The 27,621-nt window shown below is 53.0% G+C and overlaps 2 protein-coding genes across 3 annotated transcripts; both read right to left on the bottom strand.

Annotated features, from left to right (window-relative positions):
- Window positions 1–533: 533 nt before the first annotated feature.
- MMD2 (monocyte to macrophage differentiation associated 2) lies at window positions 534–24,462 on the bottom strand. 2 transcript variants are annotated; one of them, XM_054644031.2, is made up of 7 exons: window positions 24,054–24,462; window positions 5,710–5,791; window positions 4,913–5,073; window positions 4,760–4,834; window positions 4,400–4,501; window positions 4,043–4,112; window positions 534–3,579 (listed from the first exon to the last, which is right to left on the bottom strand). In XM_054644031.2, the coding sequence occupies exons 1-7, from the start codon at window positions 24,098–24,100 to the stop codon at window positions 3,373–3,375; spliced, it is 744 nt and encodes a 247-aa protein (XP_054500006.2). In that variant the 5' UTR covers window positions 24,101–24,462; the 3' UTR covers window positions 534–3,372. The 2 variants fall into 2 exon arrangements, with proteins under 2 accessions (XP_054500006.2, XP_077043087.1); XM_077186972.1 differs by lacking the exon at window positions 24,054–24,462 and adding an exon at window positions 5,884–7,850.
- Window positions 7,698–11,173, bottom strand: LOC143695349 (uncharacterized). The gene is made up of 3 exons (XM_077186868.1): window positions 10,766–11,173; window positions 9,561–10,735; window positions 7,698–7,715 (listed from the first exon to the last, which is right to left on the bottom strand). Exons 1-3 carry the CDS (start codon window positions 10,797–10,799, stop codon window positions 7,698–7,700), a joined length of 1,227 nt encoding a protein of 408 aa, XP_077042983.1. The 5' UTR covers window positions 10,800–11,173.
- Window positions 24,463–27,621: the final 3,159 nt, after the last annotated feature.

The following is a 27,621-nucleotide window of genomic DNA, read 5'->3' as shown; positions in this document are numbered from 1 at the left end:
AAGAGGAGCAAATTCTCCCCCTCCAAGAGGAGCCAGTGCCCACAGGAGAGGCTGGTGGGGTCAGCAGGGGGCTGTGCTTGCCCCCTGCCCAGTCTGCCGCAGATTTTCTCCTCCTCCATGGCTCTGGCATCCTTCATCCCCTCAGTGCCAGCCCTGGGGCTCCCTCCACACCTCAGCCTCTGACTCAGCCACGAGGAGGGGAAATGGCAGGGCTGGAGCAGGCTGTGCTGAAGCTGCCATGGTGAGATGCTGCTGATGAGTCTTCAGCCAGCACCGCTGGGCACAGGGGCTCTGTCAGCAAACTCACTGATTGATTGATTTGTTTGTTTGTTTGTTTGTTTGTCAGCAGCTGGCAGTGCCATCCCTGCACCAAGGTGAGTCAGTGCTCAGCACCCCAGTGCCATCCCTGCAGTTGGTTGAGTGGCTCCTCTCCTCACCAGGGAGCAAAGCCACGTGGGATGAGTCAGACAGAAAATGAGTTTATTTCCAGATGCTGCAGGGGAACTAATTTTGATTTAACAAGCAGGCAAGAGTGAGGTATCTTGAGTTTTTATTTCGATCCTACTCCACAGGAAACAACATCCACTAGTGTTATCTTCCTTACATTTGTTTGTATTTGACCCAATACTGTGTTAAATATAAAATACTGATTGAACAAGGATGGATGGTGAAAAACATGAGATGCTAAAAAGATCCCTCGAGCCCTCCTCCACAAACATCCTGAATGTTACGAATCATTTAAAATTAGTATAAAACAGGAGGACAATCCAATAACTTGCTCTGTGTCCCCCATGCTTTGCAAGGGGAGGATTTAGGAGCAAGAGGAGAGGGGGAGCCTCTCACTTACAGAGAAGCCCACTCTGCAAATCCAGGCTGAAGGCAGGGTGGCTTTGTTCCCAGCCATCCACTCCTGCTGGGTGTCCTGCCCTGGATTTTCAGCAGGAGACTGAGATGAAGCAGCCTCAGAAAGGTCCTTCTGGCACCTCCCTGTGCCTCAGGAGCCCTTGGGACAGATTTAGGGCCAAAAGACCACAAATGGCAAAAGAGTTTCTGAGATAAATCCCCTGGGGTGAAGCCCAGGGTGGTGGTCCCTGGGCACCCTCAGCCCTGCCAGGGGACAGTGGCCTGGGGCTGGGAGCGCTGTTTGCCTGCTCTGACCCCAGCGTGGCTCCCCGTGGCATCAGGGACAGAGGGGGAGGAGAGCTGAAGCTGCCAGTGTGCCCCAGGGTGGCTCTGGGAACCTGCTCCCCCAGAGCCAGGGAAAAGTGAAGCAGGGGTTTGTGAGCTCTGGCTGCTCTCCAAGTGCTTCACGGGGTCCTCACACGAGCCCTGTGAGGTAGGTCAGGGTCTGCACCCCCATTTTACAGATGGGGAAACTGAGGCACAGAGAAGGGTAATGACTTGCCAGACAGAAAATATGGCATCTCCCATTCTGGGATCTCTGCATCCTGCTATTCCAGCCCTGGATATGCTCCATCAGCTGCTGGTTACTCACAGCTCATCCTTTTCCACCTCTGCACCTGCAGCAGGTGGCAGGGCCAGGGCTGGGCAGAGCAGCAGCAACAGAGTCTGGGCTCACACCAGCTCGTTCACCCCCATGCACACAAACCGGGCACATTGGTGATGTGCTGCACAGTGGCACAGCCCTGGACAGCCAGTCCTGGGGTGCCACAGGCTGGGGGGCCCTAAGCTCTGCTCAGCTCCCTGGAATGCTGCTGGAGGAACAGGAGATGTGGGATGGTGGCCACAAATCTCCTTCGCTTGCCACATGGTGCCAGAGGCTGCAGCTGTGATTAATCAAAGGCCAAAAAGAGGTGATGGGCAACTGATTCCTTTGGGGCTGATGGGGAAGGTGCAGGCTCAGCCCAGCACACACCACCACACCCTCCTGGCTCCAGCAGCTCTGCCAGGGTGTTTGGGTATAGTAGAGGAAATGTATTTGAATATCTGTATAGAGGCTTTGCCCCAGAGGTCCTGGTTGTCCTTGATGGGCTGCAGCTGCAATGTCCTTAACTGGGCTGCAGCTGTGACCAATGAAGATGACTGGGATAAAAGGGGGTGGGTTAGCCAGTCAGGGAGAGCCTTGGAGGAGCCCTGGCCTGAGAGAGAACAACGTGCAGAAGAAGGAGTCTGTGAAGATCTGCAGCCATTAGAACACACCGAAGAGGTATGGACTTTAGAAATCTGATAACAACAATATAGGACTCTAGAAATAATAGAACAACAACATTTGGGGAGCAGGATCAGGTGTGGTTTTGCCATTCTGCTGCTCCCAGCAGCTGGATGGATGTCCCATGTCCCACTGTGTGGCCATGGTTAGACATCTAAAAACTGAGCATCAATGGGACCTCTCCATTACAGCTCACACTCAGGCTTCATGTGGATGCATTCCTGCCCTGCAGCAACCTGGGAATGCCAGAAATCTTTCCAAAAGTGGAATTAAATCTGATGAGCAATAGGTTCATCAGCAAAATGGGAGCAGAGAAGGCAGGTAGCCCCGTGATCCCAGTCCAAGGAGGTTCTCTGCCCTCCCTCCAGGAGAAAGGGACTCCCCTGGGCTGACCCCAGTCAGGGAGATGCCAGGAGCTGGATCCCAGCTCTGCTCCCTGCTGAAGGCACACGTGCAGCAGGGCTTGGGAGCTGGGCTGTGCTTCAGGCTGCCACTGGCACCAGGCTGGAGAGGAAAACCGAGAACTCCAGGGAGAAAATGTCCACAGGGGATCCCAGGGATGTATGGATGAGTTGTGCACTTCATATTGGCTTAGAGAAAGGGTTTCCCAGTGCTCAGGGACTGGGATGCCCTGGAAGAGATTCAAGTTTCAATCTCTTGTAAGGCTTGTTGAGTATGGGCCATCCCCTCAAGGGCTTGGGATGGAGCTGTTAATGCTGGCAGGACTCAGGAAGATTTAGGAGCCAGACCAGGTGGTGCAGGGCTGTCACCACATCCCCCTCCACCACTGGGTCTCTCCCCTCACCCTGACTCCTCCAGTCCCTTCAGTGGCACACTCTAAGGACTCCAGGAGCCAAACCCAGGGTGTCATAGCTGGGGCATGTGGGGCCAAGTTTCCCAGTCCTGTGGGATGCTCAAGACCAGGTGAGTGAGCAAAGCTCCCAGTGAGTGGTCACTGTGAGTCAGCCCACAGCCCAGTCAGTCACTGTGTTCTGAAACTTTTGCCTAAAAAAACAAACAGTTCCCGAGCTTAAAAAAGAAAAACATTTAAAATCAACCTCCAGGCTCTCCTGTGTGTGCAGGAAGGGCACCAACAGCTGCTGTCCACAGGGCGAGGGGGTGGTTTGGGGCAAGCCCACTGTGTCACCAGTGCCCTCTGTGTCCCCACGTGCCAGGTGGCACAAACAACGTCTCTAAGGCTTCTACCGAGGGGAGGTTTTGGTGTCCAGTGCCCCGGGCTGGTACAGGTACCTCCAGATGGCATAGTAGTGGGTGCCAGCTCCCATGGCCACGAAGAGGTGCCAGATGGCGTGGGCGAAGGGGATGCGCCCGTCGCTCTTGAAGAACACCATGCCCAGGCAGTAGAAGAAGCCACCAGCCACCAGCTCCAGGAGGCCATCCCTGTTGGGCTGGGAGCAGGCAATGCTCAGTGAGGCCAAGGCAGTCTGACCACTCTCCACCACCCCACTGAGACCAAAAGTGGTGTCCAGCTGCAGCTCTGGGCTTCTCTGCCTTCTGCTACACCCTCCTCCCCAGCAAGGCAGCAGGGACCCAGCAGCCCTGGGAGAAATGGAACTAGATGGTCCTTAAGGTCCCTTCCAATCCAGACCATTCTATGATTCTGTGATCCTATAATTTTCAAACCACAGAGCCCAGGAAGGAGATCTGGGAGAGATGCACATGGTGCTGCCAGGCAGCCAAAGCACCTGCAGAACCAAGGTGAGCTACATCATATCAGGGATGGCTTTATCCCTCACCCAGCCTGGAGACTGCACCAGCCCACAGGAGGAAAACTGCTCTGAATTTTCAAATCCATCCTGAGGAAAATCCTGAGGGATTTGTCCCTCAGTCTGAACCCAAGTGGGGCCTTACCATGGAGAGGATGACCAAGGCGGGGAAGAAGCCCATGATAACGTAGCACACCAGCTCCACCAGCTTGTACCTGTGACAGAGAGACAGCTTGGAGCAGGGACAGAGGGAGGCTGAGTTTTATGCTTGACATTTCCACAGTAGTGCTACAGAGGAAGGGGTGGCAGTGCCATCACAGCAGGTCCCATGTCCTCATGTGCAGACCGGCTTGGGACCTGACACTTGGGACTCCGGGGTGACATCTGGAGATTTTGGCTTTTTATTTGGTGCCACCACATGGAGGAAGGAACTCATGGCAGCAGTCCCTGCTCCTGGCCCGGGTCCCACACGCCCTCCAGCCCGGGGGGTGCAGGCACTCACCGCTCATGGAAGAAGAAAACGTAGACGGTGCCGATGGATGCCATGATCCAGATGATCCAGCGCATGTGGGAGGCCCAGGGACCCAACTCCCGCAGGTTCAACCTGCAAGACCCAGGGCTGTGGTGAGGTGGGTCCAGGGCAGCACCCTGGGCTGGGCTCAGCCCCTCACCCCCGGGGCTGTCCCACCACAGCATCTTGTAACTTCAAGAGGTTGGAATCCATAGGATGTGAAGGTTTTGTGGAAAGGGGTGAGGTACAACCTCAAGAAGAAGCAAAGCCAGAGAGGGAAACTCTTTTTGTTGGAACCAGGATGATTTTTTTCCCCTTCAGTGGGGGCAGGTGAAGGCACCAGGAACTCACCAGGGAGCGTAGGAGGCAGCAATGAAGAAGTAGATCACCATCCTGTCAAACATGTGCAGGCAGTGCTCCACAGTCCTGCAGGACAGACAGATGGGTCACAGCACTGGGGGCATCTGAACCCTCTCCCCCTTCCCAAGCAGTCAGGTATGGTACCTGAGATGCCTCTTCTTCCAGGAGATGGTGTGGAAGATGGTGGAGACAATGAAGAGGCTGGACAAGCCAAAGCCATAGATCCAGGCTGAGATGGTTTCCCACTGGTCATCAGAGAGGATATAGAGGATGGAGCTGCCAAGGATGCTTGGCAGGATCCAGAGCTGGAAGGGGAAGCAAACCTGCTGTTGACTCTCTGCATTTCCATTAAGGAGCTACAATAGAGCCTCCACTTCTCCTTTCAGGTGTTTCTTTAGCTTCTGGTCAAAGGTACCACCCCTAAGGGGCAGGCAGGGTCCCTCCCTGCATGGTGCAGCTCCAAAATAGTTTGTCCAGAAGGTAGGGAGGAGGAGGAGGAAGGCACAAGGAGGATGACTGTGTCTGAGTCATCTCTCAGGACTCAGAGTGGGAACTGTCAGCTCCAAAAGAAAGCCTGGTGGGGGGAGAGGTCCCTCCCACTGCTACACAGACAGCCCCATGGGCACCTGTCACATCTCTTGCTGTGAAACAATCCATTTTCAGGGAGCTTTGAAAATACTTCTGCCCCACCAAGCCCACAGCCAGCTTCCCCAGGGACATGGGGCCACAGTGGGGGAGAGCAAGGGAGATGAAAATCAAATTCCCAGGGCAGAGGAGGGAGAACATCCCAATCCCCAGGAATACACAGGGCACATTTGCCTCAGACTCGCAGTGATTGCCCCAGAGCTGAACAAAGATGTTTTTGGGTGTCCCTTGAGGTTCCTCAGTGGATCCCCAGAGGGATGAGCACCATCCTCCCTCTCCCAGGGACAGGGACTCACAGCGTGGGTGGCACAGTTGGCTGCGTGCTCGTATTCTGTGGGCTGGTACCTGCAGTTGGATGGGACACGGTGATTCATGAACCTGCAGAGAGAAGTGGGGAGAGAAACACACTCAGGGGACAGGGATGGAGCAAAACCCTTCTGGAGGGATCTGCACAGGGCCTGCAGCCCTACCATGGCTCAGCTTTGCTCCAGCTGCCCTGCAGAAGGGACACCAGGGCACAGCCTGTCCATCTGGCTGTCCCCAGCTGCCCAGGTCTTGCTCAGCCATGGATGAGGCTGGAGCAGCTCCTGGGAGCTGCTGCTGCTGCTTGGAGAGAAGAAGGCAGGAGTCAGCTCTGCCAGTGGCTGTGGGCAGAGGTGGGAAGAGCACCAGCAACAAAGAGGGAACATAGGGCAGAGCTGTGGGACCCCAACCCATCCAGGGGTGACACCTTCATGTCACAGCAGCGTGGCCAGCTCCAAAAAGGGTATCCCTGCAAGGCCTTTGGTTTCTGGGTACCACCTGCAGCTACCCCCAGGGTTGCACATCCCAACAGAGATTGCTGTGGGGGAAAGCCTACTGCCCTTCCATGGAAACCTGCATCTTTATTTCTGTTTCTCTTAGTCTTAGGAGGCAGCAGCTTGCTCTTGGTGTTCACAGGAATGTATTGATTTCCCTGCTGGACCAACAGACAGAGATAAAAAATAGTGTCACTGCATTTCTAGGTGTGCAACAACAAATTAAATGTGCATATATAACAGCTCTGAGCACAGCCTCATCCACCACCCTCTTCTGGCAGGAGACAGCATTGGAGGCTTAGCAAAGGGAATGAGAAACAGGGAAATGGAGAGGGTTCCTTCCCTGCTCCTCAAAATCAGGGATTTTAGGACTCTTCCTGCTGTGGCCAGGTCAGGATGGCTGAGCTGAGCTGCAGGGCAGGACCTGGGCTAATTGCTCTGTGACTCTGCTCGCCCCCAGCTCCAGCACCATCTGCGGCCTTTCACAGCTGAGTTGTGCCCAGCAAAGGGGCTCAGGGGCTGGCACGACCTTGTGCTGGGCACAGGCTGATGCCTCAGGCCGGGGATGCTTGGAAAGGCAGGAAATGTCCCCTCTCCCTGTCCCCACCCACCCACTCTGGCATCTCTTGCCTGCTTGGCCCCACTGCCTGTTAAAACTGAGCCAGGATGGTTAAATGGCTCAAATGACAAGGATTTGGCGTGTGGGGAATTGTGCAACCACAGCGGGGTGAGGGGAGCCCCAGCAGGTGACAGTGACAACCCACAGAGGGGTCCTGTCTCCAGCCTCTGCCCTGCCTCCTACCAGACCCTGGCACTGTGGCAAGAAATTCATGGTCCTCATCACCAAAAAATGTCTGGAATTAAGGGGGGAATGGAGGGGCCAAGCTGCCACTGCTCTGTTCACCAGGGCTGCCTGTGCTGGAGCCATGTCCCCCTGGCAGGAGGAGGCTTCTGTCCCCAGCGTTGCCAGGAGACTGTCCCCAGCTCCCCTCCACTGTCTGCTTCCCTTTATTTTCCCTTTTAATAACCAGAAGGAGGGGGAAGAGGGGAGGTCAGACGCTCACCAGGGCTCACAGGGGGTAAATGGGGCTGAGCAGGGCTGGGAAGAAGCTGGGGGACATGTCCCCCCACATCCCTGGGGACATGGCTGTGCCCAGAGCACTGTCACCTCCACCCCAGGGACACCAGGGATGCCCTCCCCATGCAGGCACATGGCTGATAAATAATTATCAAACGGCTTGGGAATGGTCTGTATCAGGTATCAGTAACATTAGAAAATGCACTATATGGACCATCAACCAATGAATTGAGCAACAGTTGGATAGTAATTAATCACCTTTCCTTTGAAGCCCTCTTCATAGCATATTTACTTACAAAGGGAAAGCATTTGGTTTTTATTTTAAAAAATACTACAAATCACCAACGGCCAGCTTAAGTGAGCATGGAAGACTGACAAAGACAGGGTAATGTTTTTTCTTTTAAATCCCTCACAACCTCATCACGTACTGTGGCAAGAAATTACATTTGATAAATAAAATAAAAAAGCTTTAAAAATAGAAAAATAAAAAAAAATTAAATAAAAAATAACTTTAAATAATTAATTAAAATACATTATTTACATTTGATAAATAAAATAAAATAAAAAGCTTTAAAATAGAAAAAAAAATAAAAATCAAATAAAAAATAACTTGAAAAAATTAATTAAAAAACAATGATTTACATGTATTAATTTGCATTTGATAAATAAAATAAAAAGCTTTAAAAATAGAAAAATAAATAGAAAATTAAATAAAAAATAACTTGAAAAAATTAATTAAAAATCAATGATTTACATTAATTTACATTTGATAAATAAAATAAAAAGCTTTAAAAAAAGAAAAATAAAATAAAAATTAAATAAAAATACCTTGAAAAAATTAATTAAAAATCAATGATTTACATTTATTAATTTACATTTGATAAATAAAAAAAATAAAAAAGATTTTAAAAAGAAAAATAAAATAAAAAATAAATTAAAAAAACTTTTAAAAATTAATTATAAATAAATTATTTACATTTCTTAAATTATATTTGATAAATAAAAAAAAATAAAAAGCTTTAAAAATAGAAAAATAAATAGAAAATTAAATAAAAAATAACTTGAAAAAATTAATTAAAAATCAATGATTTACATTAATTTACATTTGATAAATAAAATAAAATAAAAAAGCTTTAAAAAAAGAAAAATAAAATAAAAATTAAATAAAAATAACTTGAAAAAATTAATTAAAAATCAATGATTTACATTTATTAATTTACATTTGATAAATAAAAAAAATAAAAAAGATTTTAAAAAGAAAAATAAAATAAAAAATAAATTAAAAAAACTTTTAAAAATTAATTATAAATAAATTATTTACATTTCTTAATTTATATTTGATAAATAAAAAAAATAAAAAGCTTTAAAAATAGAAGAATAAAATTAAAATTAAATAAAAAATAACTTTAAAAAATTAATTAAAATAAATTATTTACATTTATTAATTTACATTTGATAAATAAAATAAAATTAAAAGCTTTAAAAATAGAAAAATAAAATAAAAAATAAAAAATATTTTTTAAAAATTGATTAAAAATAAATTTTTTACATTTTTAATTTACATTTGATAAATAAAATAAAATAAAAAAGCTTTAAAAATAGAAAAATAAAATAAAAATTAAATAAAAAATAACTTGAAAAAATTAATTAAAAATCAATGATTTACATTTATTAATTTACAATTGATAAATAAAATAAAATAAAAAAGCTTTAAAAATAGAAAAATAAAATAAAAATTAAATTTAAAAACTTTAAAAAATAATTAAAAATCAATGATTAACATTTCTTAATTTATATTTGATAAATAAAAAAGCTTTAAAAAAAGAAAAAAATTAAAAAAATAAATAAAAAAACTTTAAAAAATTAATTAAAAATAAATTATTTACATTTCTTAATTTACATTTGACAAATAAAATAAAAAAAAAAGCTTTAAAAATAGAAAAATAAAATAAAAATTAAATTTAAGAACTTAAAAAAAATTAAAAATCAATGATTTACATTTCTTAATTTATATTTGATAAATAAAATAAAAAAGCTTTAAAAATAGAAAAATAAAATAAAAATTAAATTAAAAAAACTTTTAAAAATTAATTAAAAATAAATTATTTACATTTCTTAATTTACATTTGATAAATAAAATAAAATAAAAAGCTTTAAAAATAGAAAAATAAAATAAAAATTAAATAAAAAAACTTTAAAAAATTAATTAAAAATAAATTATTTACATTTATTAATTTACATTTGAAAAATAAAATAAAATAAAAATATTTACGGCACTGTAAAATGCTGTAAAATGCTGTAAAAGTTCCATAAAACGAAGTGCCGTAAAGTGCGACTGTCGTAAAGTCCGACTGTCGTAAAAGGTGCCGTAAAGCGCGACTGTCGTAAAAGGTGCCGTAAAGCGCGACTGTCGTAAAAGGTGCCGTAAAGCGAAACTGTCGTAAAAGGCGCCGTAAAGCGCGACTGTCGTAAAAGGTGCCGTAAAGCGCGACTGTCGTAAAAGGTGCCGTAAAGCGCGACTGTCGTAAAAGGTGCCGTAAAGCAAAACTGTCGTAAAAGGTGCCGTAAAGCGCGACTGTCGTAAAAGGTGCCGTAAAGCAAAACTGTCGTAAAAGGTGCCGTAAAGCAAAACTGTCGTAAAAGGTGCCGTAAAGCGCGACTGTCGTAAAAGGTGCCGTAAAGCAAAACTGTCGTAAAAGGTGCCGTAAAGCGCGACTGTCGTAAAAGGTGCCGTAAAGCAAAACTGTCGTAAAAGGCGCCGTAAAGCGCGACTGTCGTAGAAGGTGCCGTAAAGCGCGACTGTCGTAAAAGGTGCCGTAAAGCGCGACTGTCGTAAAAGGTGCCGTAAAGTGCGACTGTCGTAAAAAGGTGCCGTAAAGCGCGACTGTCGTAAAAGGTGCCGTAAAGTGCGACTGTCGTAAAAGGTGCCGTAAAGTGCGACTGTCGTAAAAAGGTGCCGTAAAGTGCGACTGTCGTAAAAAGGTGCCGTAAAGCGCGACTGTCGTAAAAGGTGCCGTAAAGCAAAACTGTCGTAAAAGGTGTCGTAAAGCGCGACTGTCGCAAAAGGTGCCGTAAAGCAAAACTGTCGTAAAAGGCGCCGTAAAGCGCGACTGTCGTAAAAGGTGCCGTAAAGCGCGACTGTCGTAAAAGGTGCCGTAAAGCGCGACTGTCGTAAAAGGTGCCGTAAAGCAAGACTGTCGTAAAAGGTGTCGTAAAGCAAAACTGTCGTAAAAGGTGCCGTAAAGCGCGACTGTCGTAAAAGGTGCCGTAAAGCGCGACTGTCGTAAAAGGTGCCGTAAAGCAAAACTGTCGTAAAAGGTGCCGTAAAGCGCGACTGTCGTAAAAGGTGCCGTAAAGCAAAACTGTCGTAAAAGGTGCCGTAAAGCGCGACTGTCGTAAAAGGTGCCGTAAAGCAAAACTGTCGTAAAAGGTGCCGTAAAGCAAAAACTGTCGTAAAAGGTGCCGTAAAGCAAAAACTGTCGTAAAGACGGTCGTAAACCGCGACTGCCATAAAGAGACTCGGGACACAGTGGGAAGCACTTTAATAGTATCTGCTGCCGCGATTTCGCTGGTCCCAGCTTGCAGGGCAGTGGTTGAGCTCCTTGCTGCAAGGGGGACGCCTGCAGCACCTGCCTCGCCGAGCTCTGCTCCTGCCGCGAGCCCGCCCCTTGCCGCCGCGAGTCCAGAACGGGACACGCCCCCCACCTCCCCGTCGGACCGCACAACTCCGGCACCCGCAGTCCCGCTGTCCCCTGCCGCCCCGCGCCCCGCCCCCCGCCCTCGCGGTGCCGGCGCCCGGCCCCCGCCACCCTTCCGGAGCTCGCGGCCCCTCCCACCGCTCCCGCCATCCCCGCCTTTCCCATCCCGTTGGTCCCTGCTGTCTCGGCTACCGCGGGCCCCGCCCCCTAATCCCGTCTCTACGAGCCCGCCCACCGGCGTCACCGCGGCCCCGCCCCCTCGTGCCCCCGCCAATCCCGCCGCTTCCCCCCCCCCCCCCCCCCCCCCCCGTTACTCGCGAGTGCGGCCGCTCCTGCCGCCCCCCGCTTTCCCCTCGCCCCCTTTGCCAACACAGCGGGGCCGGTGGTGGCCCAAGTCCCGTCGCTGCCGCGTCTTTGCAGTCCCCTGCGGCTCCCGGATCTGCGGTGCCGAGTACCCCTGGCGCGGCCGCGCTGCGTCCCCAGCGACCCTTGTGCACGTTGCCGCCCCCCCACCCCGGCGTTTAAGCGCAAGCAGCACACTCCGAGCTGCCCACGGGCTCCGCGGCAGGGGAAACGCCCCCAACAAACCCCGTCCCTGCCGGCGTTTCGGCGCAATCCCCTGGCCCCGGCACAGCAGCGCTTGCGCTGGGACCGGGGCGCCCCAGCCACTCAAGCCACCCCGTGCCGGCGCCGCGGCGCTCCAGCCCAGCCTCCCATCAGTGCCGTCCGTGGTCGCTTCCCCGCTCCTGCCGCCGCCGCCGCTGCATGGCGGGCCGCGCCGCGCCTTCCCCCCCGCACCCTCCCGCTTCAAAGCAGCTGAACAGCGCGGCTCCGCCGCCTCCTGCAACCACGGACGTCCCGGCATTCCGTTCCACGACCGCAGACGCAGCCCCGTCTGCCGTTTCCGCGGCTCCGCCACCTCCCGCACCCCCCGGCCCGCCCGCCGCCATGATGACTGCCCGCGCTGACCGAGTGACGGAACCCACGCATGCGCAGTTGCTACAAGCCCCGCACCAGCGATATCACTCCGCGCCGACTCATCCAAGTACAGCGCCGCTTTCGGGATCAGCCGCACGCATGCGCAGTTCTATCTTCGCGCCCCCGCCGCGGCCCCCGCCGCGGCCCCCCCCGCTGCTTTCGCCGCGGCCCCCGCCGCGGCCCCCGCCGCGGCCCCCCCCGCTGCTTTCGCCGCGGCCCCCGCCGCGGCCCCGCCGCGGCCCCCCCCGCTGCTTTCGCCGCTGCTTTCGCGCAGCCCCGCCGCGGCCCCGCCGCGGCCCCCCCCACTGCTTTCGCCACTGCTTTCGCCGCTGCTTTCGCCGCTGTTTTCGTGCAGCCCCGCCGCGGCCCCGCCGCGGCCCCCCCCGCTGCTTTCGCCGCGGCCCCCGCCGCGGCCCCGCCGCGGCCCCCCCCGCTGCTTTCGCCGCGGCCCCCCCCCGCTGCTTTCGCCGCGGCCCCCCCCGCTGCTTTCGCCGCTGCTTTCGCGCAGCCCCGCCGCGGCCCCGCCGCTGCTTTCGCCGCTGCTTTCGCCGCTGCTTTCGCCGCTGCTTTCGCCGCTGTTTTCGTGCAGCCCCGCCGCGGCCCCGCCGCGGCCCCCCCCGCTGCTTTCGCCGCTGCTTTCGCCGCTGCTTTCGCGCAGCCCCGCCGCGGCCCCGCCGCGGCCCCCCCCGCTGCTTTCGCCGCGGCCCCCCCCGCTGCTTTCACCGCTGCTTTCGCGCAGCCCCGCCGCGGCCCCGCCGCGGCCCCCCCCGCTGCTTTCGCCGCGGCCCCCGCCGCGGCCCCCGCCGCGGCCCCCCCCGCTGCTTTCGCCGCGGCCCCCCCCGCTGCTTTCGCCGCTGCTTTCGCGCAGCCCCGCCGCGGCCCCGCCGCTGCTTTCGCCGCTGCTTTCGCGCAGCCCCGCCGCGGCCCCGCCGCTGCTTTCGCCGCTGCTTTCGCCGCAGCTTTCGCCGCTGCTTTCGCCGCTGCTTTCGCCGCTGCTTTCGCCGCTGCTTTCGCCGCTGCTTTCGTGCAGCCCCGCCGCGGCCCCCCCCCCGCTGCTTTCGCCGCTGCTTTCGCGCAGCCCCGCCGCGGCCCCGCCGCGGCCCCCCCCACTGCTTTCGCCGCTGCTTTCGCCGCTGCTTTCGCCGCTGCTTTCGCCGCTGCTTTCGTGCAGCCCCGCCGCGGCCCCGCCGCGGCCCCCCCCGCTGCTTTCGCCGCTGCTTTCGCGCAGCCCGGTCCGGTTCCGAGCCGCTGCATGCCGCTGTCCGGCCACAGCCGGCATTCCTGTGCCCTGTCACGCCACTTCTGCCGCCACCGCGCCTATACACGGCACCACAGCAGGCGAAAACTGCAGCCCCTTGCATGTATCCTGCCGCGTCTCTCGCTCTGCCGGGCACCGCGGGATCCCTCGCAGCCGGTAACCGTGCACAACCGATACCGAATGTGCCTCCGCGTTTTCGCCTCCCACACCCCTAGCACCGACTGGGACTACTTTGTGTCACTGTTCGTCTGCACAGCCACATCCATGCACACAAACCGGGCAACGAGGAGGAGGAGGCTGGAATATGACAGCTGCTTTAATAAATACAGGACAGACAGAGAATTATTGCGCCCCTGCAAATGCCAACCCTTTGATCCCAACACAAAAGAATTTCGAAAAAGAACTGTTACCAAACACCCCCAGAGTCCCCCCAGTGTTTGGGACAGATTTCTCGACCCAAAAGGAGACACTAAACCCTGAAAAATCGCCAGCATTAATGCCAAAATTAGAAAACTCACAAAAATCTTTGGATAATTTTAAACTAACAGACTGCTGTGAAAACAGCAATCACTTGTTTTTAAAATTTTTAAAAGTTTAATAGTAATAAAATGGTTATAAAAATAGTAATACAATTAGAGTAATAATAAATTGGACAATTTGAATTAGGACAATATGAGATAACAAAAACAAAGAGTTATGGACGTCCGGGTACCTTTTTCTGGGCAGCATGAGCCCAAAAAAGAACCCACGTTAACAAAGGATTGACCCTTAAAAGCAATAGCCTGTTGCATAGTCATACACTTCATACATGATGCATAAATTCCATTCAAACACAGGATTCTGTGATAGGACACAGAGGATGGATGGACAGACAGACACTGATGTCACAGTTGCTGAGGAAACACATTCAAGGCCTTTTCCTCCGATTTATTGATTTTAACAAAGCCTGCTCCATCTTCCCTCTGCTCTGGCTGGTGCTGATCACAACAGCAAAACAGATCCAATTCCACAGCCCCCTCCCCAGACCCTTTGGGAAGGTTTTCCTGGGGTGTAAATATCCTCCCTAGCTCTGGCACAGGGGTAGAGAAGCTGGGAAGGACCACCCAAGCCATGTCTATGTAACAAGGTTGGAGAGCATTTATGTTCCTGAAGCCCAGAACAGTGTGGTGAGAGGCACCACAAACTCCTGCTTTTCCCAGAGGGACAATAACCTTGAGGAAGAACCTTTTTGTTTTTTTTTTTTTTGAGCTGGGGAGAGGTTGTTCTTATTTTCCTGCTTTCTAGTAAGCATCATCCTATGGATGGTGGGAAATGGAGCACCAGGGAAGTGGGAGCTGGGGGGGGGGGTCAGCCTGAGCCCCACTTTTGGCACCTGCACTGTGTTTTGGAGTTAATTTGGCACATTTCTGTGGTCCTCTATGCTCTTGCTTTGCATAGCAAAGGGGAATTGCATTGCATAGGGTGGGAAGAAGGTAAGAAAGGGATATAGTGAAATTTTTCCTCAGGAGGGCTCATGTGGGACTCTGAGCTCTCCTGAGGGCACCAAGAGAACCTGAATCAGTCACTCCACAGTCACCTCCCTCTGCAGAAATGGGAGCAGCTGGTGTTGGCACATCTCCTGGCAAGGCAGGATAAGTCCCTGGCTGCACCTTATTTCCCAGGGGTGCAGAGGTCATTTCCTCCCCTCCTCTCCCAGGATTTTATGGACCAGCTTGTGCCATCCCTGTGTACACTGGCATGAATGCAGGGCATGGGGAGCTCTGCAACATTCCCAGCCTGCAGACAGTGTGCAGAACCAGCCCCAAAGCACAGCTCCAAGCTGGACAGACAGATGGATACACTTGGAAGCAGCACTTGTGATTGTTGGGTGCAGGAAGCCACCAGCAGGTGCTCACACACCACTGGGTGCTCCCAGTGCAAATCCAAGAATTTTTGGATTTGCACTCAGCAGGTGCTTCAGGATGGCAAATCCAAGACACAGAGAAGTTCAAAGACAGAGCAGGAGCAGGGTCAGGATCATGTTCACTCCCAGGGATGCTGTGTGGGAAGCAGGGAACCAAAGGGTTCCCGGGCACCTTCTCCTCCTGGTGCTGCTCCTGGCACACCCCTACAACTGCTGTATGAAGAGGGGGGGCTGCTGAGGGTCTGCCCAGGGGTTATTCACTGCAATCCCAGGGTTTTTGCCTGCCCTACTTGTGCCTGCTTTCCCCTGGCCCCTTTCCCAGGGAGGGAGCCTGAAAAGGGCCAGTACAGCAGGCTCTGGCCAGGGAAACAATGAGCCCCTTGTCCCTGGGCAGAGTGCAGAGCTGCCTTCCCAGGCCTGCTCCTTTCTCCTGCTCTTTCTCCCACTCTCTTGGGCTGGTTTTTTTTTTTAATATGGCTTTAGGGGTTCTTACTGAGTTTTTAAAAGACTTTTATCCACCAACAAAATTCCAGCCTCCAAAATCGTGCAGATCTGCCTGGCTCTTGCTTCACCAGGGTGGGAAGAAGGGAAGAAAGGGATATAGTGAAATTTTTCCTCAGGAGGGCTCATGTGGGACTCTGAGCTCTCCTGAGGGCACCAAGAGAACCTGAATCAGTCACTCCATGGTCACCACACACTCACACAAGCAGAGCCATGGGACACTTTCAGGAAAGCTGTCCCCTGCACACATGAGGGGAAAGGCCTCAAAAGAGGCCCAAGCCAGGCTGCAATTTGGCATAGATGGGATTTAGCCCTGCCTTTGACACAACTCCCTGGCTGCCCTCTGCCACAACTCTTCATGTCCCTCTCACTCCCCTTTCCCCTCTCTCCAAGTGAGGATAATAATTTTGACATCCTTTAGGCAAGCCAGTGGTGGATAATGTGAGGAGGGTGTAAAATCACGCCAAAGACGTGGATGGGGAGGTGTGAGCTGGGCCTCTGCCCTTGGAAAGAGCTGCTCCAACACCTGCCCTCCCCAGGCCTGCCATAAATCAGGCTGTGCATGTGTCTGTGTGTCTGTGCACTGTGGGCTGGGTGCCATGGGGACAAGGGAGCAGTCAGCAGGCCCAAGGTCATCCCAGGTGATACAAATTTCCCCAGTGCAGCTCACCTCTACAGGTTTCACCTGCAGATGGATTATAAAAGGGCTGGGCTTGCTCAGGAGTTGGCCTAAAGCCTGTGGAGATGGGTTTGCTGCACATCCACCCTCCTGCCCAAGGAGCTGGGGCTCCTCCAAGCTCTGTTCCCTGCTGGGCACTTCTGGGGATCTGGCTGCAAAGGAAGAGGATTTCTCCTTCCTCTTGTGCCTGGATGTCACAGCTGCTTTTAAAGCAATGGGGGAAGATCCTGGTTGTGGTCAGAGAGGAAGGATTTGCTGGATGTTGCTCAGCAGTGGAGGGAAGTCCTGCTGGGGCTGTCCCTTGGTAGAATAAGTGTCATGATGCCTGAGGTGTCAGTGATGGAGCAGACGTGTCCCTGCAGGGCAGATCTCACTCTCTCACTCCTCAGGGCCTGGCCTGGGTTTGCTCTGACAGCCCTGAGGCTGCACACCCAGCACAGATGTCAGGCTTGGTCCTGGGGCTCACGTGGGAGCTGCTGTGGTGGCATCCCCTAAGCTGGGGCTTGGCAGGGGCCCTGCCTCTGATCTGGGATCTGCTCAGGCTCCAGCTGCATCCCTGGTAAGAGGCTTCAATCCCTTGAGCTGCTGTGTGGTTTTTGTCAGCTGAGTCCTGGGGAGCAGCGTGTGCTGGCGTGGGGCCTGGCTGCTGCTTGTGCCCAGCTCACCACCACAGGGCCCACAAGGTGCAGAACCAGCAGGAAACCCCCGTGGCCCACCTGGAGCCCAGGAGATCCCCCAGAATTTACTGCTTTATCCAGCCCAGGAGCACTTGTTAAACCCTGCTTTTCCTTCCTACCCATTGACGTGGGAATGTTTGCCACTGGGAAGCAGAAACACCAAGGCTGGCACTGCCCAGCAGTGCCATCTGCAGTGCCACCCACACGGGCACGGGTGGCACCTGCTGGGGGCTGGAGCCTCCCTTCCATGCCCGTTCCTCAGAGCCTGCCTGCTCCCACGCTCACATATGGCTCTGCTGCTTTGCAAAGCTGGGTTGGAAGCAGCTCCTGGGCCTGGCCTTGGGCCCCTCCTGTGACTCCCATCCCATGGGAGAGGGGCAGCAAGGCTGATGGAGCAGAGCAGGATAACCCAGGGTTTTCTTTTTGTCACACTTCCTAGCACAAGGAGCTGGCAGCTTGGGCATGGAGCAAGAAATTGAAGGGTTTTTTATCTAAGCCAGCATTTCCTCACCTTTCTCATGGGTAAGTTCACCAGATTTCTGGAGTAACCCACCCAGATTCCCCTGGTGCAAGCCTTGCTTCCACAAAGCGAGTCAAAAGGGGCAGCAGATCAAATCATCACCCATGTCCTCATTCCTCCCATCCCAGCACTCTGAGCACCCTGGGCTGGCTCTGGACCATGCCCTGGCACTACACAACCTGCACACCCTGAGAACCCATGAGCAAGGGCTTCTGCTGACTCAGAGGAGCTCCCAGAGAGGGGCCCGTGCTCAGCCAGGTCCGTGCTGTCCCTGGCTCTGAGCCACAGGCACAGGTGTTCCCTGAGGAGGGACAGAGGAGGCAACCCCTGACACACCCTCAGAGGATGCAGGAGGGACTGTGCTGCTCTTCCCCTCAGTACCAAGGGCATCCAAAATTCCTTTTTTACTCAGGGACAACCATGGGATGCTCCAAGCCAGGCATTGACCATTTCTGCACCCACCAGAGCCCATGTACACCCAGAAGGCTTGGTTGGTGGTGGAAACTCAGCAGTAATTCCCAACTGTCCACATCCCCCTCCTGTGGGCAGGGATATTTCTTTTTCTCCCCAGCTCTCTATGTGGATGGTATCTCTAACTCTTCCAAGGTAATTCATGACCCTGCAACCACAGCAGAGCTGTTTGTTTATTCACAACAGATGGGATTGGTGAGTGTTTCCCAAATTACTTTCTGAGCTGGGACTTCTTGTTTCATTTGGTACTCATGAGACATCCAACAACAGCTGATTAGTCACAAAATGACTCTGATGTCCCAGGTGTTTGGTGAATGTTGAAAGGACTGTTTTCAGAACTGCAAATCCTCTATTATTCATTAATTTCTTGTTTGGAAAGTCATTGTGCATGTTCCTTGCTGCCTTGCCTTGAGCAAGGAGTCAGTGGGAAAAATCCTGAGCTGGCTCTGCCTCTTTAACTGCAGCAGCCCCAGGAGTGAGTGTGACCACTGGATCCTGTGCCTGCTGGCACAAGATTTGGATAGTTTGAGGGCTGGAGCTTTCCCAGCCTCTAACCCTGGCTGTGACTGTGAAATACATGGGCAGGTGAGCAGTCCCAGGTTCATAAAACCTCCCCACAGCATGGCCTGGGAGACACAGCCAGGCTCTCACTTGGGATTCCCAGATGCTGCTCAAGTACAAATCATATCTGTAAATTATTCAGCAAATGCCTCTGGACAGCAAAGGCAGAGAAGGAAAATCATGTATTTCACCAGCCAAGCAGACAGATAGTAAGATTTCCATTAGTATTACTTACAACAGAGAGCAGGGCTGTGTCTAATGCTGCTGCTCAGCACAGAGAGGAGCCAGCTCCTTGCCCTGACCTGATGATCTCTTTCTGCGCAAAATCCTTTCCTCAGCAGCAGCAAACACGGGCTGTAAACTCAAACAGGAGCACAGAGTTGACTCCAAATTCTCCTGAAGGTCAGCACTGCTTGGCTCAGCTCAGTGGTCTCTGACTCATGCAGCAGGAATATGACACCTGTGGTATCATGTTATCATGAGAGGTTCAGTGTTATCACAGAGAGCCCCTCTGGACTCCCTCTGCATGAAAATGTTCCGTTTGTCACACCTGGAGAGACCTGATCTGTGTGTTTGGCCATGTCTGCTCTGCCTTTCTCAGATCCAGCCCCTGGCAGCAGCATCTCTGGAAATCAAACAGAACTCCTCGTGCAGCTGCAGCCAGGCACCCCTCAGGAGTGAAGGGCTGGAATAAGTTGTGCTTTTTTCCCTTCTTTTCTTTGGGAATTGTACTTGTTGGCATGGCTTTGTCTCACTGTGGAGCTGGGGGTGTGGGAAGGGAGGAGGAGGAGGGGAGGCCAGCCCTGGCAGAGCCCCATTTCTCACAGTCACTGACCTGCAGGGCTGGGCACTGGCTTGAATTTCCCATGGGTGGTGTTGGCTGCTACCTCATGAAGCTGGACACAGCAGACTGTGCCAAAGAATCACATCAGGCTGATATCCAACACCAGCTGAAGGAGGGGAAGGATCATGTGTTTCCCAGGCAGCCAAGAGACCGTCCTTGCCCCAAAAGCACAAGGCATGGGGCTTGGTTTGCCCACTCCTGCACATCTTCAGTGTGCTGGTCCCCAGCTGAGCCTGTCCTGCTGGATGCCCCAGCCCTTGCAGAGGCTGGAACAGGGCAGTTTGAGTGGATATCCCATCAAAAATGCTGCTCTGAGAGCTTGCTGCCTTCCAAACACCTGGCTCCCATTATGCACCCTGAGGTAACTCCTACTGGTGCCATTTTAAGAGGGTATCTGAGCCAAGCTGGCCCCACAAAGCAACCAGCATGGAATTGGTTGGTAATAGCAGCTGATCCTGGTTTTCCCAGGCATTTTGAGGGCCTCCCCATCTCTTGGAGCAGTGCCTTTTGCATCTGGGGGGATCTGTCTGCTCAGCTGGGGACAGACTGACAGGTCCTGATGGGGTTGGTGCTTGCAAGGTGAGCAGCCCCTGCCTCTGGAGGAGCTTCAGGCTGTGGTATCAACACTGAAAGCGTTTCCCTTCTCACTGCTCCATCCCACATGGGCTGTGGGGGAAGCTGAGCTCTTGGAAAGCATCTTGGAGTGTGTGGGAGCAGGAGAGGGCTGCTCATGTTTTCATGGCAAAGCAATGGAGAACAGGTCTTCCCAATGTGATTGCTCTGTCCAGGCTGTCAGCCTGGCATTGCTTTCCTTGTGTTTGGAGTCTGAGCACCCCAACATTTCCTATTTCTCCTATTCCTGCTGGTTCTCCTCTTCCTGTCTTGGCCAGAGGTGCTGGAATAGCTGATTAATATCTCTTTGCTTAATAATTACAGGTGCAGGGAGAAACAAGGAAGGTCTTTCCACCTGCCTTTCCCCAAATTCAGAGGATTTGGGTCTGAGCAAGTGTAGAGCTCAGACCTCCATCCCCTCATGCTGGTGAGGAGGTGGCAATGCCTGCATTGCAGGCACAGGGAGGTGAGGACAAGCCTGGACCATGCACCTACAGAGCCCCTGCTCCTGGGCTGAGACCTCAATGTGGATTTTCCCATTCTCTTTGTGTTACCCATGCAAGGCAGGCCAAGCAAACACAGGAAGATTTAGAGCCTTTACCATGGACAAACCCAAGGAGCTGCTATCAGTCTGTGAGGATGATTCAGTGCCCTGCAGCTCCCAGCAGAGCCCTCTCCAGTGCTGCTCCAGAGAGGCTGAAGCTGGCTGGGTACAGCAGCTCCCTGATTAATCACATTTCCTTCCAATTACCGCTGTGAGTGGCCAAGATCTGGGAAGCATTCAGGGAACTAACTGCTCAGCCCCATGGCAGCTACGTGGGCAGGAAGGACCAGACCATGTTTGAGTTAAAACTGGGCCAAAAGAGGGTCAAAGCTGGTGGTGAGGGTCAAGGAGGGTTTGGTTACCAGGTCAGTGTAACCTGACCAATGAGCCCAGTGATAAAGATGCAGCTTGGTCTGATGTGCTGGTCTGGGAGGAACCCAGCACCGTTTTGGTGAGCTGGGAGGGAGGAATAACCCTGTGGTGGTTGGATAAAGCAGGAGGAATCACATCTGCTCGCACTTGGTGCTGTGCTGGTGTCGTGGTTAAACCTGGCCCGTGGGGCAGGAGATGGATATTGCCTGTCAGGGCTGTGAGTGACAGGGAAAGCCTTGCAGCAACCGAGCTTTGAAACTCCATTTCCCCACCGTGTCAGTGATGAAAGAGCCTCCCGGGCCCCAGAGCAGAGCAGAAACCACCGAGTTTGTCATTTATAACCTCAAATGGCATCGCCTGCACCCTGCTCCACTACGGTGGCAGCTCCTCCCTTTGCTTCCTTCCCCTCTGCCCCAGCTCTGCATCTCCAAAGCCCAGCCAGGAGGGATTTAGAGACAGCCTGGTGTCCCTCCAGCCCTGAGTTTTCTCCTGGCAGTTCACAGAACGTTCCCACATTGATCACGGCTTTTCATCTCTTTGTTCTCACACAACAGGTCTTTCATCACCACACTGTGTTTCATTTATTCATTTTGCTGGGTGTATCAATGGCCAAGTTCCTCCTTTCTTGGTCCTGGCTCAAAATTAGATAAAATGACATGAAAAATGAAGCCTGTTTCAGGCTTTTCCTCCACAAGGAAAACTTTGATATTTTTGGGGTTTTTTTTTCAAGGAACACCATAAGCAAGGCCACATTCTCTGAAAAGATATTGCAAGATAGAATCACAGAATTGTTAAGGTTGGACAAGACCTCTAAGATGGAGTCTGACCATGAGCCCAGCACTGCCATGTTCACCCCTAAACCACTTCCCCAGGTGCCACATCCCCATGTGGTTTTGACAACTTCCAGGAATGGTGATTCAGCCACTTCCCTAGGCAGCCTGGTTTAATCTTTCCTAATATCCAATCTAAGCTTCCCCTAGTGCAGTTTGAGCCCATTTTGTCTTATCCTGTCCCTTGTTCCCTGGGAGCAGAGCCTGAACCCCACCTGGCTGCACCCTCCTGTCAGGGAGTTGTGGTCACTGAGAAGGTCCCCCCAAGCCTTTTTTTCTCCATGCTGAGCTCCCTCAGCTGCTCCTTATCAGACTTGTGCTCCATTATCCTTCTCTGGACCTGCTCAGACCCAACACCTTTCCTGTAGTGAAAACTGAGCACAGGATTTGATTCTGCTGCCTTGAAGGATATGTGCCACCATGAGTCCCCTGGCTTCTGCTCACCCCAATTCCCACCTCAAAACTCCCTGAAAGAGCATCCCAGGCACAAAGGAAGGAGCAGCTTTAGGGTTTCTTTTGGGACATGGCCCAGCAGAGCATTTCCATGGAGAGCAGAGCTGGTGTACACAGAGGGAGGGGGGACAAGGATTATCCCACTGTTATTTTTGAGCACTGGGCTAAGAGGATCTCTGTGATGATACAGGAAGCCCCGGGTTAGCATCACGTGCTGGGGACTTTCTTGGGGTGAAAGCCAAGGGAGCTCCCGTCTCCTGCTGCTCCCCACCCAGCCCTGGCACACAGTGAGAGCTGGAGGATTCCCTGTGGATCTGCCCCTCCCTGTGCCCCAGAGCCCCTGCCCTGCATGTGGGCACCATCCCTGTAATGCCTCATCCCACTGAACAAGCTGTCTCCAGAAAGGACCACCACAAGGCTGGAGCAGGCTGATAAAGGATAAATCAAGCAACAGGTTGGCAGATGGGCTCTGCTGGGGGGGACTGGTGTCAGTGGGGCAGCCCCTGATCTGCTGCCCAGTTCCCAAAGAGCCTCTGCACCCCTGCCATGGGGTAGAGGTATGGTTTTCCTCCTGCTCTGGGGGTACAGAGCTTTGCTCAGCTCCATTTCCCCCAGCTCTGTCCTTTGCATGCCAGCAGGGTGGGGGAGTGAAAGGTGGGGGTGTGAAAGTCTTGAATTCTCCATTTTTCACAGGGTTTTGTACCAGGCACATTGTGCAGATCTGCTGGGTGCCTCCTGCCTCTTCAGCAAGCAAAGGTTATCAGGAGGCAGCCACAGCCTCAAAAGGGTCTTTGAGCAAGGGGCCACGTTTCAGGCAGGGTTTTGGAGATGCAAGCATGGATTTTCCCCACAGGGTACCTGTAAGGAAAGGAGCTGATGGCTGGAGGAGGTCGGAGGATGGTCTCCTGTCCTTACCCAGCCCAGACAAACATCCCTCAGACATTATCCTGCCTGGAGCAAGCAAGAAACACCATCACCGCTTCTTTCCACACAACTTTCTCTCTGGTATCTACCCCTAACAGGACCACGGGAAGTCTGGAAGTGGCAGCACAGAGCTCAGTGCCCTCAGGGGCTGTGCCAGCCCGAGGGACCCTACACAGGCAGAAAAACATCCCCACCACAGCCCCAGGGAGCTGGGAGCAAAGCCTGTCCTCGGAGCGGGGCTGAGCACCCCCGGCAGCCGCTGTCCCCACCTGTGCAGCACCCGGTGCCTCATCCCGGGCAGGTGTTGTCCCCGCGTCACCTGCCAGCTCCCTGACAAAGGCCACACCTGATCCCGCAGCCGCGCGTGTGGCCAAGCGCCCTCTGACCCTGTGCTCAGCAATCCTCAGGTTTCCCCCCCGCACAGGTAACACCGGGAGGTTTCCTGCTACACCTGAGCTCTCCAAACAACTCCCGGCTGCTGCTGGAAAAGCTCCCTGGGGATTTCATGGAGGGAGAGAAGGATCCACCGCCCGTGCCATCCCATGGGGACCCTGTTGAGCCTGCGGGTCCAGGCTGGCAGAGCCGCCCCGAGGGGGTTTCACCGGGGTGCAGAGGGACCCTGGATCGCATCGCTCCCTCCATGGGGGTTTGGAGCCAGCGTTAGGGTCTGTTCCCTCGGGAAGGCAGGATCCTGATCCTGCCGCGGGAGAGCCGCGGTGAAGTTAGAGCCAGCGAAGGCTCCCAAGGATGCCGAGAATCCTTTAGGGATGTAAAAAAGCAGGTAGCCGAAAGCCCAGCCCGCACCTGCCCTGTGCTCTGAGGCACTCAGCAGCTTCCAAGATCCTTTCGGGCTCCATCCCCGCCGAGCCGTGCCCGGGGAGGGCTCGGGGAGCTGTCCGGGAGCACCGGGGGTCGGGGACCGCCGCACCGATGGATTTACCTGGCGTAGCGCGTCTTCTGGAAATCCAGGAGCCGGGACACGAACATCGCGGCGGTGCCATGGGGGTCCCGGGCAGCGGCGGCTGCTCAGCCCCGGCCCGGGGGAACGGCACCAGCTCGGCGAGCTCCGGCTGCCGACCGGGAGAAGGGGCGGCCGGCACAGCCCAGCCCGGCACGGCACAGCCCAGCCCGGCACGGCACAGCCCAGCCCGGCCCCGGCCCCCTCCCGCCCCCTCGGCCGCTCGGGAGAAGCGACACGGGCAAAACAAAGGCGACCTCCGGGAGGGGGGAGCCAGCCCCGCTGCCGCCCTCAGATGTGCAACGAGGAGGAGGAGGAGGAGGGAAAAAAGAAAGGGGGGTGTGGGGGGGAATCCCTTCCAACTCTTCCCGGCCACAGCAACCTGCGCGATCTCCCTCCGCCCCCCGGCAGCTTTAAGCACAGCTAAAAATATCCCCCACCCTACCCGCTGCCACCCCCGGGGGATCAAATAGCAGCAGATTTGAATTGAAAATGTGATTAAAGCATCGGGGAGGGGGAGAGCGCCGAGTGCCGGCAGTCAGACGCTCCCCCCGGTACCCACCCGCTCTCCCCGGTTCTGGTCCCCCCGGCTGGGTCTCCCCCCAGGCATCTCTGCCCACCCCGGGGGCAGCGCCGTCCCTAAGGAGCTGGTTTGTTTGGCTTTGTTTTTATTTATTAGGTTTTAACGATTTTTTTCCCCATTATTTTCCAGCGGCTGGGGTGGGTGGCTCTGCCACCATCACTGCGTGGTGCCCCTGGGAGGGGGCACAGCTCCAGCACCCCGCCACCCCTCCCTGCTGGGGAGAAGGGGGATAAAGCAGCACGACAGCAAGGCAAGGATTAAGGACCACAAAATCAGCCCATCTCCATGGTAAAGCCTTCACCCCTCCCTCCTCTACATCACTCAAGCAGGCTCCTACAGGAGGTGACATCCGAGGAACGTCTGAGGTTGGGCAGCTCAGAGGGGGGAAACAAAAGGTGATGGGGGCTTGTCTGGGGGCAGATGGGGGTCATCCTTCACACAGGGACTGCAGGCAGCCTCAGGCCAGCAGCTGAGGGACAAGAAAGGAGAGGTCAGCAACATCTGGAGAGCCTTGGTCACCCCAACAGCACCTCTCCTTCTGGAGCTGTGGCAATGGGGCAGCTGAGGACATCCTGGAGAGAAGGACTGTGCTTGTATGGCCATGGGAAATGGGGCACACACAGCTCTTCCAAAAGCCAAAGCAGACCAAAAGGAAGGAATCCCTTCATTCAAAGCATGGATTAATCCTGGCACCCTCTGCAAGCCCTTCCAACAGCAGCTCAATCCCTCAGGGGGTGCTGCAGGTGCAGCTGCATTGTGGGGTGTCCCCCAAGCACACCAGAAGCACCCCAGGATCCAGCAGCAGGTTCAGCCTTCCTGCACGATTCCCACTGTGGATGGAAGACACCAGTGGGGACCAGGCAGGATCCAGGAGGTGCAGAGGCAGCAAATAAACCCCATTTTCAGAAGGATATCTGGGACAGCCAAGGCCTGGCTGAGAGTGGCAGGTCCAAGCTGAGATGCAGAGTGAGATCATCTCTGAAAACCTCTCCCACGCTCTGCCACTTAGCCAGGAAGGGTTTTTTCAAATTCCTTCCCCAGATGATGAGCTCTGGCAGAGCCTATGTCATGGTTCTTGTGCCCTGCTGTACCTGTTCTCTGGGCCTGAAGAAAGACGAAGGAGAAAGGATGATAAATCACATTTACCAAAATAAGCCCCATCCCCAAAGCCCCCAGCCCACAGCTGAGGGTGCTGGCAAGGGACACCTGAAGCAAACCATCCATCCCAAAATAGATCCATCTCAGAGGGCAAAAGGCAAATTGAATGAAAAATAAGTTACTATTTTTGAAGCCTGAATCCAGTTGTTATGGCAACCAAAGCCTGGAGCATCGTGCTGGGGAATGGCTCCAGCCCCAGCAATGCCTCCAAACCTGGCAGACAGGGGATCACAGGGGCTGCTCCAAGCTGGGGTGGGGAGGTGTCCATGCTCACAGCACCTGTACCCCACTGGGATGTGTCCCCTCCCTGCACAGCAGCTCCCCTCAACTCTGCCCACGAGCCCAGCTTGTTTTGCTTTCCTCTCCCATCCCCGGTGCACTCCCCACCTTGCAAAGATCTGAGTAATTGTAAGGAGAAATTCCAATATTCTGGGGTGCCCTGAATACAGTTGGGTTTTTTTTTTTTTGTCACCAAAGCAGGGTGGAGTTTGCAGAGTTTTCCTTTAGATGAGGAATGGCTCATGAAGCCCAGGGATGTTTTCTTCCTTCATTCTGATCTCTTCTCACTGGTGACCAGTGACAGGACCCAAGGGAACAGCTGGAGCTGTCTGGGGAAGTTTAGTTTGGATAGTAGGAAAAAATTCTTCCCCCAGAGGGTGGTCAGGCACTGAATAGACTCCCCAGGGAATGGTCCCAGCCCCAGGGCTGCCAGAGCTCCAGGAGGGTTTGGATAACGCTCCCAGGCACAGGGTGGGATTGTTGGGGCATCTGTGCAGGGCCAGGAGCTGGGCTCTGATCCTTGTGTGTGTTCCATCTCAGGATATTCTGTGATTCCCTGCAGGATTCCCACATCTGGAGACACCTCTGTGCATTGTCCCCTGAGGAAGGGTGGGGGGATCCCAGCGGACAGTGTGAGCACCCACACCTGCAGGGATGGCAGCTCTGGGCCCTCCTGGCAGCACACGCTGGGATCCCATTTCCCCAGGGAGGGACCTTTTCCTGCACATGGAACTGCCAGAGCCAACAGGTACAAAAAGAGACAACTTGAGATTAAAATCTGCCATCAGCAGGGGAAGTCTCCCCAGGAGAAAAGAAGCTCTGGATGGGTAGGAAGAGCTACAGGACACGTGGATGTGTTGGCAGCAGGGGTAGCAGAGGCAGGTGGGGGACAGGACTGGCTCTGGTGGACACGGCAGGGTGGGCACAGGGCAGCAGGGAGCTGGGGCACTTGGGTTTGAGCCATTTGGAGGGGTCTCTGTGCCAGCAGCTGGAGGTCCTTTAGCCTCACAGGCTGATGAGGGGGAGACTCCATCACTCCACAGTGCTCCACTTGTGAACCCTCTGGAGCCAGATGGTCCCAGAGGCACAAACCCAGCACCTGGTGGTTCATATTTGTGAGATTTACCCGTTTCTGTACTAATCTCTTGATGTTGATCCCATTTCCAAAAATCGCTTCTTCAGTTCTGAGTGGAGTTTTTTTGTTGTTGCTTTTGGTGGGGTTTTTTGTTGGTTGGTTGGTTGGGTTTTTTTGGTTTTTTTTTTTTTTTGTGTGTGTGTGTGCATGTGAGTTTGGTTTTGGGGTTTTGTGTGTGTGTGTGTTTTTGTTTGTTTGTTTGTTTTTATTATTTTGTTTCCGTTGGGTTTTTTCTTTGTTTGTTGGTTTGGGTTTTGTTTTCATTTTTCCCCCTGCAATTTGTGTTACCCACTAAACCAGGATGATCAGTTCAGCCTGGCTTTGGACACTGCTAGGGCTGGAGGGCATCTGCAACCTGTTCCAGCACCAAACCATCACAGTAAAGAATTCCTCTG

The sequence above is a fragment of the Agelaius phoeniceus genome, chromosome 16 (genome assembly GCF_051311805.1).
Source record: "Agelaius phoeniceus isolate bAgePho1 chromosome 16, bAgePho1.hap1, whole genome shotgun sequence".
Lineage (NCBI taxonomy): Eukaryota > Metazoa > Chordata > Aves > Passeriformes > Icteridae > Agelaius > Agelaius phoeniceus.
The sequence above is the reverse complement of the archived record's forward strand: the minus strand, read 5'-3'. Positions and strand labels throughout refer to the sequence as shown.

Coding starts and splice junctions, on each gene's coding strand:
- LOC143695349 (XM_077186868.1), bottom strand. CDS start 10,799: ATGGCAGTCGCGGTTTACGACCGTCTTTACGACA. Junction 10,736..10,765: donor TTACGACCGTCTTTACGACA/GTTTTTGCTTTA, acceptor CTTTTACGACAG/TTTTTGCTTTACGGCACCTT.
- MMD2 (XM_054644031.2), bottom strand. CDS start 24,100: ATGTTCGTGTCCCGGCTCCTGGATTTCCAGAAGACGCGCTACGCCAG. Junction 4,835..4,912: donor TGGAAGAAGAGGCATCTCAG/GTACCATACCTG, acceptor TCTGTCCTGCAG/GACTGTGGAGCACTGCCTGC. Junction 4,502..4,759: donor GCTGCCTCCTACGCTCCCTG/GTGAGTTCCTGG, acceptor TGGGTCTTGCAG/GTTGAACCTGCGGGAGTTGG.